The sequence below is a fragment of the Pseudophryne corroboree genome, chromosome 8 (assembly GCF_028390025.1).
Source record: "Pseudophryne corroboree isolate aPseCor3 chromosome 8, aPseCor3.hap2, whole genome shotgun sequence".
In the NCBI taxonomy this organism is placed as follows: Eukaryota; Metazoa; Chordata; class Amphibia; order Anura; family Myobatrachidae; genus Pseudophryne; species Pseudophryne corroboree.
Genome location: NC_086451.1, coordinates 458,280,822 through 458,293,586, shown reverse-complemented (window position 1 = coordinate 458,293,586; position 12,765 = coordinate 458,280,822). Strand labels below are relative to the sequence as shown.

General features: G+C 50.9%; 1 protein-coding gene across 5 annotated transcripts in view; it reads right to left on the bottom strand.

The window, feature by feature from the left end:
• Nucleotides 1-12,765, bottom strand: part of BCORL1 (BCL6 corepressor like 1) — a 131,993-nt gene that overhangs the window by 6,722 nt on the left and 112,506 nt on the right. For 4 of the 5 annotated variants that reach the window (XM_063938354.1, XM_063938353.1, XM_063938350.1 and 1 more), the window contains 6 exons: nt 10,607-10,687; nt 8,247-8,630; nt 7,349-7,569; nt 3,210-3,431; nt 2,770-2,936; nt 1,039-1,184 (listed from right to left, as the gene is read on the bottom strand). In XM_063938354.1, the coding sequence (XP_063794424.1) occupies nt 1,039-1,184; nt 2,770-2,936; nt 3,210-3,431; nt 7,349-7,569; nt 8,247-8,630; nt 10,607-10,687 (1,221 nt within the window). The remainder of the gene's footprint in view (nt 1-1,038; nt 1,185-2,769; nt 2,937-3,209; nt 3,432-7,348; nt 7,570-8,246; nt 8,631-10,606; nt 10,688-12,765) is intronic. The other variant, XM_063938352.1, reaches the window with a different exon arrangement.

Genomic DNA, 12,765 nt, shown 5'->3' with positions numbered 1-12,765 from the left:
TGCGAGACAGCTGGAGAGGGATAGACAGGCCACATCTACAGTACAGGTAGGGTGTGACAGACTGCTGGAGAGGGACAGACAAACCATGTCTACAGGACGGCTGGAGCGGTACAGACAAACCACGTCTACAGTACAGGTAGGGTGTGACAGATGGCTGGAGAGGGATAGACAGGCCACGTCTACAGTACAGGTAGGGTGTGACAGATGGCTGGAGAGGGATAGACAGGAGACGTCTACAGTACAGGTAGGATGTGACAGATGGCTGGAGAGGGATAGACAGGCCACGTCTACAGTACAGGTAGGGTGTGACAGACGGCTGGAGAGGGACAGACAAACCACGTCTACAGTACAGATAAGGTGTGATAGACGGCTGGAGAGGGATAGACAGGCCACGTATACAGTACAGGTAGGGTGTGATAGACGGCTGGAGAGGGATAGACAGGACACGTCTACAGTACAGGTAGAGTGTGATAAACAGTTGGAGAGGGACAGACAGGCCACGTCTACAGTATAGGTAGGGTGTGATAGCTGGAAAGGTCTACAGTACAGGTAGGGTACAGTAAGGTGTGATAGACGGCTGGAGAGGGACAGACAGGCCACGTCTACAGTACAGATAAGGTGTGATAGACGGCTGGAGAGGGATAGGCCACGTCTACAGTACAGGTAGGGTGTGATAGACAGCTGGAGAGGGATAGACAGGCCACGTCTACAGTACAGGTAGGGTGTGATAGACGGCTGGAGAGGGACAGACAGGCCACGTCTACAGTACAGGTAGGGTGTGATAGACGGCTGGAGAGGGATAGACCGGCCACGTCTACAGTACAGGTAAGGTGTGACAGGCAGCTGGAGCAGGACAGACAGGTCACGTCTACAGTACAGGTAGGGTTGTGAAACTCGGGAAACTTTGAACTGCTGAACTGAAAGTCCCAGCAAACCCGCTAGAGAGGTAGGTAAAAATCATCTGCCACGTGTATGCGGAGTCTTGCAGTTCTACGGTAGCGGGAGAGGCGCAGGCAGGGCTAGGAACGTCAGACTTACCGTTTAGAAATGTCCTCATAGACTCGCTGCTGGCCAGCTTCATGGCGGTCTGTCCAGAATACGTGGCCAGCGTGGGGTCTGCTCCGTAGGACAGCAGGAGCCACACCGTTTCCAAGTTGTCGTTGACCACGGCGTCGTGTATGGGCCTGAGGCAGAGGGATAACACGTATTAATCACCAAAGGCTCGTCCCGCTAATTACCTACGGCCAGAGAACAGGATTCCATTATTCTCTGGAGCACGAGTGTCACTACAAACAGCAGCTATAAGAGGAGATAGGACGAGAGGGCCCGATTCACTCTCATTCATCACGTATTCATCAGCAGATCCCACTGACAGGAATCTGTTCTCCAGAACTTTCTGTGTGATGTCCATGGGAAACATGAATGAAAGCACCCCCCCCCCCCCCCCTCACTGCCCGCCATCTGCTCCACCAGAGTGCAGGAGTTCAGCAGGTCCCCCTGCACTTCCTGTGTCACATGGTGACTGGGTGAACAGGAGGGACTGGGCAGACGGCCATCTTGGAAGATTTCCTCGGAATGCCCTCGATCAGACCGTTAATCTTATACAGCTGAGGCCGGACTCCTGTCATGGCTGTGTGCGATTGTGCTTCCATCCCCTTCATCTTACGTCTGTACCATCCCCCAGCGCTGTCTCTTTTATTTACAGCAGTATATATAGTGAAATAAACTGTACAATTGGGCTGCATTAGCAGCCGACTATCTCCTGTAGAAGGTGAAGCCATGTGCAGGTTTACTAAACGTTACAAGTGCCACCGTCTGTCACCACTCACAACGTGATAATTAATAGCACACCCATCCCCCCCCCCCCCCATTACTTCACAGCTCAACAAACCATTCAGCAAGCTCTGATGCACCCACTCAGGACTGCGCTTATACAGAGAACATCTACTGGCTGCGAGGTCACCAGTTTTACAGGTCATCTAAACATGCAACGCAGCAAACAGCAGGGTCCCCAGCAGCACAGAGTATATCAGGAGACGAGTGATGTGTCAGTGAGGACAGGGCTGCATGTGACAGGGGCAGTGACATGATGTGAGGAGGGGAATGGAGGCAGCAGGAAGCCACAGACTGAGAGTTATATAGTGAGAGGAGCAGGGTCCCCAGCAGCACAGAGTATATCAGGAGATGAGTGATGTGTCAGTGAGGACAGGGCTGCATGTGACATGATGTGAGGAGGGGAATGGAGGCAGCAGGAAGCCACAGACTGAGCGTTATAAAGTGGGAGGAGCAGGGTCGCCAGCAGCACAGAGTATATCAGGAGATCAGTGAGGACAGGGCTGCATGTGACAGGGGCAGTGACATGATGTGAGGAGGGGAATGGAGGCAGCAGGAAGCCACAGACTGAGAGTTATATAATGGGAGGAGCAGGGTACCCAGCAGCACAGAGTATATCAGGAGATGAGTGATATGTCAGTGAGGACAGGGCTGCATGTGACAGGGGCAGTGACATGATGTGAGGAGGAGAATGGAGGCAGTAGGAAACCACAGACTGAGAGTTATATAGTGGGAGGAGCAGGGTCACCAGCAGCACAGAGTATATCAGGAGATGAGTGATGTGTCAGTGAGGACAGGGCTGCATGTGACAGGGGCAGTGACATGATGTGAGGAGGGGAATGGAGGCAGCAGGAAGCCACAGACTGAGAGTTATATAGTGGGAGGAGCAGGGTCACCAGCAGCACAGAGTATATCAGGAGATGAATGATGCGTCACCTGGTGCCATCCTGTGCGCTGCAGTTAACATTAGCTCCCCTATCCAGCAGGATCTGCAAGATCTCGGTCCAGCCACGTGCGCAGGCTTCATGTAGAGCGGTGTATCCAGCGTTATCTCTGTGGTTAATGTCACCCAGATCTCGCTGCAGACAATACAGCACCACGTCCTGGGGAAAGAGAACAGGTTTAATAGATGGAAGAACTGGAGATTCCTTGGGTAAGTGAAACAGAAGTGACTGCTCAATCCAGCACGTCATGGAAGTAGGTCTCTGCGGCTCATGGTTCTACCATACTGCTAACGCAGAGCGCTGGAGCGGATAATGTCATGTTATACAGATATAGACCTGTCTGTACAGAGATCCCCCAAACTCCCCCCCACCATGGGATAAACCCCAAGCCGGACAGACAACTGTAACAGCAGGAGACAAATGGCGGGTCACCTTATATCCCAGCCGCGCCGCCCTCTGTAGCAGGGTCTCCCCAGCGTTTTTATTCACAATCAGCCTCCTGGCTTCGGGGGGAATGTGCTGGGCGCTGGGGGTGTCACAGGAGCCTAGAGTGCTGGTACGTCGGGATCTGCAGGGGGTTCCGGGATCAGCGCTCTTCCGGGGAGATTTGATGGGGGTGCTCCTGGGGGACTGGAGGCTTCTCCTGCCCTTTCCCTAGATAAAATAACAGAAGTACAAGGATATTAGCTTCAGGTCATACAGTGTAATAGAAATACAGAAATGCAGGTGGTCTCCCGTGACAACACATACAACAAATCTCAGACCAATGTAACATAAATATAGACATTGTAGGTGTCTGGCTCCATCTGCAAAGTGGCCGCACAAAGTGATAATGTTAGTGCAAAATTGGCGTCTGGGAACATTGGGGGTAATTCGGAGTTGATCGCAGCAGCAAATTTGTTACCAATTGGGCAAAACCATGTGCACTGCAGGGGGGGCAGATGTAACATGTGCAGAGAGAGTTAGATTTGGGTGGGTTATTTTGTTTCTGTGCAGGGTAAATACTGGCTGCTTTATTTTTATACTGCAATTTAGATTTCAGTTTGAACACACCCCACCCAAATCTAACTCTCTCTGCACATGTTATATCTGCCCCACCTGCACTGCACATGGTTTTGCCCAACTGCTAAAAAATTTCCTGCTGCGATCAACTCAGAATTAGGCCCACAGGACCTTATTCAACCGCATACGCTGCTGCGATGCGATGCTGCGCGTGCACGGGCCGGGGAGATGCGATCGTATCTCAGTGATGCGAACGCCTCTGCCCGATTGACAGGCAGAGGCATTCGCGGAGAGGTGATGTGGGGGCGGTCCGGCAAAAACGGGGACGAAGTGGATTTCGGCATTCGCGGAGAGGCCTTGTGGGGGCAGTGCGGCAAAAACGAAATGGATTTCGGGGCGGCTGCGTGTAACGTCACGCAGCCGGACCAAACACAGTGTCGGCCTGCCCATGTTTTCACCGCACCGCCCCCGCAACGCCGCTTTGCTGCAATGGAAAACATGGCCGCCCTGCACCTGCCTTTGCAGCCAGGATGCGCAGGCAGGGGGGAAACCTTAAATCAGCGATGCCATCGCAATTGAATTCTGCTCACACCACTGGCGGGCACTTGCACGCTGGGCAGTCTTGCCCTGTGCTGAGCGGCCCCCGGCAAGTGATTGAACGCAGTTGCAGTTAGGTAATTTAGCAAAACCGTGACTGATGCGGAATAAGGTCTATAGGGTCTAATTCAGACCTGATCGCTGTTGTGCGAAACCGCAAAGCGGACGAATATCGAATGACTGCGCATGTGTACATGTCGTATTGCGCAGGCGCGAGGCCAGACTTAAAAAAAATCCTGCATCTTTTTGATCGCTAGCCGTACGCAAGGTGACTGACAGGAAGCGGGCGTTTGTGGGTGGTAACTGGCCGTTTTCTGGGAGTGTCAGGAATAACGCAGGCGTTCCCAAGCGTTTTCAGGGCGGGTGTGTGACGTCAGCTCCGGCCCCAATCAGCCTGATTCTATCGCACTGTAGGAGTAAGTCCTGGGCTGCGCACACACTGGAAAAATCATTAGATGGTGAGTTGAGTTGCAAACGGATTTGCAGCTGACCGGCGTTTGCAAAGCTTTCGCGCGTCGTACACGGGGCGGGTATTCACTCTGTTTGAGCGGCGACTATCCGTTCGCAAGCCTCTGCAAATTCGCAGAGGAGCGATCAGGTCTGAACTAGGCCCTTAGTCCAAAGGTAAGTGGCCATCTATAACGGGTGCAGTGTGAGCAGTGCACACGGGCCCCTAGGACCACACTCTGCACCCATTCTTTCAGTACTTACCTCTGGAGTCCACCGAACCATTTTCCCAGAGACTCTGACCAAGGGGGTCATTCCGAGTTGTTCGCTAGCTGCTTTCGGTCGCAGCTCATCGATCAGGCAAAAAAATCGGCACTTCTGCGCATGCGGCGCAATGCACACGCGCGTCGTACTATTACAACGAACGATGTAGTTTCACACAAGGTCTAGCGAAGCTTTTCAGTCGCACTGCTGACCGCAGAGTGATTGACAGGAAGTGGGTGTTTCTGGGAGTGTGCGGAAAAACGCAGGCGTGCCAGATAAAAACGCAGGCGTGGCTGGGGAAACGCAGGCGTGGCTGGCCGAACGCATGGCGTGTTCGTGACGTCAAATCAGGAACTAAATAGTCTGAAGTGATCGCAAGCTAGGAGTAGGTCTGGAGCTACTCTGAAACTGCACAAAATTATTTTGTAGCCGCTCTGTGATCCTTTCGTTCGCACTTCTGCTAAGCTAAGATACACTCCCACAGGGCGGCGGCTTAGCATTTGCACGGCTGTTAAAAGCAGCTAGCGAGCTAACAACTCGGAATGACCACCCAAGTTCTCAGAGTGACTGCCGCTGCCTGCTAGAGAGGAGGGGGCCCGGACGGACTGCAAACCGGCCCCCTCCTTTCTTAATACGCTCCTGCCCAAGGTTTTGGCACAGATGCCCTGTTATGATTGGGATTGTTTTATGCAGAGAACAAATGACCAGTGGGGCGTTATAATGACAGTTATAGACCATATAGAAGCAGCTCTAAAAAAAATAAAAGGTTAAATCAGGGGTCCCCGACCACGGTTCTTGAGGCACAGTCCAGGTTTTAAGGATAGCCATACTTGAGCACAGGTGAACTGTCTATGCTAAAGCATGGATATCACTAAAACCTGGAGTGTTGGTGTGCCTTGATATTGCAGAGTCTGATGCAAGCAAAAGTTCCATCCTAAACGGTCTACAGACAGAGGGACCCTCCAATCTTACAGGTGCTGGAGGGAGGTACTCAGGGTCTATATCTTCATTTCCTAAGTTGGCCTAATTTAGGCCGTGAAAGGGTACGGAGTATATATTGACTATTTTTCTCAAATTTCACATGTACCGTATATACTCGAGTATAAGCCGAGTTTTTCAGCACATTTTTTGTGCTGAAAAAGCACCCCTCGGCTTATACTCGAGTGATGCGCCCGGAGCCCTGTGCAGGAGCAGAGCACAGGAAGCAGCCGTGAGAGAAGGAGGAGGAGGAGAGAGGGGGACTCGGGAGCCGCAGCAGCGCACTGTAATTGGTGCATCGACCAGTGACGCTGCTGCAGCCATCCCTCTCCCTCTCCATGCTCACCGAAGTACTGCCGCGCCGCCCGCCTCCTCAGCCGCTGCGCTCTGTCCCAAGGCCGGCCACCGCTGCCCGCACCGCCTGCTGCTGCCTGCACTCGTGCCCCGTCATTGAAGGTTAGTAGAGAAAGGCTGCGGGGTGGGGAGCGCGGGTGTGTCGGGGGGAGCGCGGGTGTGTCGTGGGGGGGGGGGGGGGGGGGGGGTAGTTGGGGGCTGGGCATATCTGGCACTGTGAGGGCATATGGTATCTGGCACTGTGGGGGCATATGATGCACTGTGGAGGCATATCTGGCACTATGAGGGCAAATATCTGGCACCATGGGGGCATATCTAGCACTGTGGGGGCATATCTGGCACTATGAGGGCATATCTGGCACTGGGGGCATATGTAGCACTGTGGGGGCATATCTGGCACTATGAGGGCAAATATCTGGCACCATGGGGGCATATCTAGCACTGTGGGGGCATATCTGGCACTATGAGGGCATATGTAGCACTGTGGGCATATGTAGCACTGTGGGGGCATATCTGGCACTATGAGGGCATATCTGGCACTGTGGGAGCATATCTGGCACTATGAGGGCAAATATCTGGCACCATGGGGGCATATCTCTAGCACTGTGGGGGTATATCTGGCAGTATGAGGGCCGTGTCCAGCTATAGCTGCATTTACCACCCTAGGCTTATACTCGAGTCAATAAGTTTTCCCAGTTTTTTTGGGGAAAATTAGGTGCCTCGGCTTATATTCGGGTCGACTTATACTCGAGTATATACGGTATATTAAGGGCATGGTATTTGCATCATAACGTTTCCAAGATAGGATAATTATATCAATCCAAGGAACCTAACTGGTAGCGCCTGTTGTATATCTGTTTGTCTGAAACAATACATTCACCAGATCTGACACAATGGTAACCCTGCTCCCCTGGGTATTTGCTTCCTACCTTCACCTCCTCATCTGCGTTGCCCCCAAGGTGTTTAGTTTTGCATTTGCGCTTTCCGGACGGTTTTTCTGGCGACTGTGCGGAGGGCGAATCCTCGGGGCCGCCCCTGGAAGAGGCGGTGCGGAAATCGCTCTGTCTCTGTTTCTTGCGGGAAGTTAGAGGGCGTTTACCTTTCCAGGTCTCACTGTCCCGGTCTGGCGACAGGTTCCGTTTACTTAAGTCTGAAACGAATGAAGATGGTGAAATAAGACAGTTGAACACCGTGGACTGTATCCTGTACAAGATGACAATACTGTGACCAGGCAACGCACTTTCTGCAGTAATGCAAATCCAACCATGAGCCTCACACAATCCCGCTTCCTAGCGGCTCGTGCCTCGTGTACGGGCTTCCCGAAGGATATGAAGCGAATGACATAAGGGTCTCTAGTACACTGAAACCCAAGAGTGGCCAGCTCCCTTAGGCACAAAACAAAGACTGGCTTGGAGGGGGGACATAGTAGGGGAGGAGCCAGCCACAGTGTTAGAGTTAGAGTGCCAGCTCCCAGTTACTGCCTACTATTTCCCCCATTGTAACTGCGCTCCAGTGTCCCCTAGAGGATGAAGGAGAAATACTATTACGGCTATAAACTCCTATAGAGGATATTGAGTTCAAAACTACTGTTTGGTAAAGTGTCTACGCCATCACTAATATCAGTCATAGCCATCGTAACCAGCAAATACATATCCTAATATACTACAGAAGTGGAGATTGGTGGCCGGCCTGGAGGACATAATAGTCAGGGAAGGGGTGGTGAGTCCTTAGAGGAATAATATAAACCAAGGATGTTATATGCCTAGACTAGCTGTCCTGTACATTAGAAGTTACGCTGCTCACAGTCCTGTACACGCAATGACCCACCTGCCCTGGACCTCCTCCTCCTCCTCCGGCAGCACTGAGACACTTCCTCCTCCTCTTTCTCAGTCAGATATTCCCCATTCTGATATTTACGGTTCTTCTGACGCCTCCTCTTCCTCCGCCGCAAAGGACCCTCCTCTTCCCCGTCCTGCTCGGAGGCTATGGTGGACTTTCCGCCGTACAGGCCTCTGGTGGAGAGCTCCCAGGGGTCTTGCAGCATGGGGCTGATCAGTTCTGGCTCCGGCTCCTCTTTAACAGCCGTGAACCTGCGCGGTCGCCGGGTTTTATACGCCTTCCTGGACTTACGCCTTTTGCCAGGCGGACCCATCTCCTCCTCATTCTCGCTCTCCGCGTCGGCGATCCCAAGCTCCAAGAATCCAGAGTTACCTGCAACCAAGATGACAATGTAAGTCGGCACTTCTCTTCAGAACATTGGGGGTCATTCCGAGTTGTTTGCTCGTTGCCGATTTTCGCAACGGAGCGATTAAGGCAAAAATGCGCATGCGCATGGTACGCAGTGCGCATGCGGTTAGTATTTTAGCACAAAACTTAGTAGATTTACTCACGTCCTAACGAAGATTTTTCTTCGTTGAAGTGATCATAGTGTGATTGACAGGAAGTGGGTGTTTCTGGGCGGAAACTGCCCATTTTCTGGGAGTGTGTGCGGAAAAATGCAGGCGTGTCAGGGAAAAACGCGTGAGTGTCTGGAGAAACGGGGGAGTGGCTGGCCGAACGCTGGGAGTGTGTGTGACGTCAAACCAGGAACGAAACGGCCTGAGCTGATCGCAATCTGTGAGTAGGTCTGGAGCTACTCAGGAACTGCTAAGAAATTTCTATTCGCAATTCTGCTAAGCTAAGATACACTCCCAGAGGGCGGCGGCCTAGCGTGTGCAATGCTGCTAAAAGCAGCTAGCGAGCGAACAACTCGGAATCACCCCCATTGCTCATCACTCAGCCACACACTCCACTCACCGGAGTCTACACACGCCAGCACTGAAATTACAGGACCACTAAACCCTAATATACGCTGTTCTGTATACGTTCTCGATGAACCCGACGGTTGTGCGTTATCCTCACACACCATTACAAGCACCTGACTCCTAATGGCGGTGTCCTGACATGGGGCATGAAGCGGACCTATCTGAGCTAATGTGACATCACCAGCCGCAGACCAGTGTATGAACCAGCCAATCAACACAAGAGTACGTACGCAAAGCAAGTCTGCCTAGCGGTTATTAATGACGACTGCTCTGCTAATGAAGCTCCTCCCTCCCAACATGGCCTTCTGCTGCAAAGTAGGGCGACTGTATAGTGCACATATGTAACTATGTATAATGCACAGCCTTTCGTATATATTCATGTCAAACACTGGCTTTACTTTCCTGAACAGACCCCTACATATCACACAATGCATCTGCCCATGACGCGAGTCCTATTGGAGAAGCACACTATGGGGGTCATTCCGAGATGATCGTAGTAGTGCTAAATTTAGCACAGCTACGATCATTCACACTGACATGCGGAGGGACGCCCAGCACAGGGCTATCCCGCCCCGCATGTCAGTGCCCCCCCCCTCCCCCCCGCAGAAGTGCAAAGGCATCACACATCGGTGATGCCTTTGCACTTCAAGAGTAACTCCCGCCCAGCGCAGCTTTTTTGACGTCACACGCAGCCGTTGCGGCCCGCCCCCCGTTCGGTCCGGCCACGCCTGCGTTGGCCGGACCACGCCCACGAAACGGAGGCCAAACTCCGCCGTTCGCCCCCCTCGCCAGCGACCGCCTCTGCCTATATAAGTAACTATTATTACGCACAGCGGTTTATGAACGGTTATAAAGAAAATTGTGCTTTAAAAAGGTTATTCACTTTAAATAAATGTATTTTTATGAAAATAAATAAATGTTGATACTGTAACTGGCCGGCGTTTGCTAGTGTAATCACGCTGCGGGTGACAGTTACTGGGATTCCTATGGTGCATCAATTCACTAAGAAGTAAAACACAGCGGTATATTTACTAAAGTGGAGATGTTGCTTATAGCAGTGAATTAGATTCTACATATCATATAGCTAGAATCTGATCCCCACTTCTATAAACCGTCACTTAAGTAAATACAGTCCCTGGTGCCGTAGAGATGAGTCTAGTTCTTACTGATGGGATTTCTGCCCAAAAAATGTCTCCAGTGTATAAGCGACATTCTAGAGAACCCAGTAATAATTCCCTAAAGAGAGACTTGTAAAAAAGTGATGAAATCTGCCTTAGGTGCATCGGTGCCGTCTCCTTTTAGCAGGAGGACACTAGAGAACCCACTGACACAATAGGCTGTGTCTGACCCCGATACTACAGTGGGAGCCTCAATCTAATTTACCTGTCTGGCTGCGGGTTCTGCTCTTTAAGACAACGGGGATGAAGTCTCTGAAACTGTTCTTGGGTTTTCTCTCCGGCGTGGCTAGCAGAAAGAGAAAGCAGAGAAAGTTTCTATGAGCATCATCTTATTGAATGCATGCAAAGTGAGACCCCATCCCCATGTCACACTGTCTGCTTACTAAGGCACCGACAAAATGGCTGTTCTGTCTGGTTGCTGATATTATGTCATCTATAGAAAGTGTTTACAGCGTCGCACAGATCAATATTTAACATAATAAAATGTAAATTTGGACTCTTAGCAACTGGAAGAGCGTACAAACTAATTTATATAATGTGACGGCGCTACGGTGTAACTAACATGAACAGATGCACAGGTTGAAGTGTCAAAAGCTCAAGCGGAGTGACCTTTTCCCGTGACCCCGCTGAAGGGCACAGTGTTGGATAAGCACAGCGATTTAGGTTTCTGCAAATGTGGCTCATACAGATCACAACGAAGATACATAGGGGCCTGCCAGGGGTTTGTAATTTGCACATGCTCCGGCCCTGGTGCAAAAAAAGCACGGACGAGGATAAGGACGACGATCGGCAGATGTTTCTAGTTGCATGAGTGCATCTCGTCCCTCCAATTATTACTATGACTGATAATTTTCCGGGAACTACAAACGGGACTTTACTGCAATTTGTTTCCCGTGCAATCCAATTACAGACCATTTTACTCTCCGAAAAATGACCTGTTTTCAGGCGAAAACACAGAATCCGTGATAAGTTCATTGACCTGTGTTTGCACAGTCGCAACTGCGAAAACAGGGCACTTACATGACTTTTCTTTTTTGGAGGGGGGGGGGGGGGGGGGGGGGGGGGGGGGGGGGGGGGGGGGGGGGGGGGGGGGGGGGGGGAGGTCCCAAAAAACCTTCCCCAATTTGTGCCAGAGTCGGGCTGATTTTGAGGCTAACTGGATAGCCCCGGTGAATTAATGAGATCGCTGTAATTTACCGCAGACAACTGAATTCCCCCTAAGTGTGGCTGGTGCGGTCTGCTATTTTTTTTTCCCGGATCTGTTTTTTAAAGGAGGGCGGCAACGGGTGTTTGTATTAAACTGAACTTAATTACAGGTTGAGTATCCCTTATCCAAAATCCCACATTCTTGGATCCCCTGAGATAATGACATATATATTATGTGTATATATAGATAATAAGATTTTACTTACCGATAAATCTATTTCTCGTAGTCCGTAGTGGATGCTGGGGACTCAGTCAGGACCATGGGGAATAGCGGCTCCGCAGGAGACAGGGCACAAAAGCAAGCTTTTAGGATCACATGGTGTGTACTGGCTCCTCCCCCTATGACCCTCCTCCAAGCCTCAGTTAGGTACTGTGCCCGGACGAGCGTACACAATAAGGAAGGATCTTGAATCCCGGGTAAGACTCATACCAGCCACACCAATCACACCGTACAACCTGTGATTTGAACCCAGTTAACAGTATGATAACAACGAAGGAGCCTCTGAAAAGATGGCCCACAACAATAACAACCCGATTTTTGTAACAATAATTATGTACAAGTAATGCAGACAATCCGCACTTGGGATGGGCGCCCAGCATCCACTACGGACTACGAGAAATAGATTTATCGGTAAGTAAAATCTTATTTTCTCTAACGTCCTAGTGGATGCTGGGGACTCCGTCAGGACCATGGGGATTATACCAAAGCTCCCAAACGGGCGGGAGAGTGTGGATGACTCTGCAGCACCGAATGAGAGAAACTCCAGGTCCTCCTCAGCCAGGGTATCAAATTTGTAGAATTTTACAAACGTGTTCCCCCCTGACCACGTAGCTGCTCGGCAAAGTTGTAAAGCCGAGACCCCTCGGGCAGCCGCCCAAGATGAGCCCACCTTCCTTGTGGAATGGGCATTTACAGATTTTGGCTGTGGCAGGCCTGCCACAGAATGTGCAAGCTGAATTGTACTACAAATCCAACGAGCAATAGTCTGCTTAGAAGCAGGAGCACCCAGCTTTTTGGGTGCATACAATATAAACAGCAAGTCAGACTTTCTGACTCCAGCCGTCCTGGAATTATATATATATATATATATATATATATATATATATATATATATATATATATATATATATATATATATATATATATTTTCAGGGCCC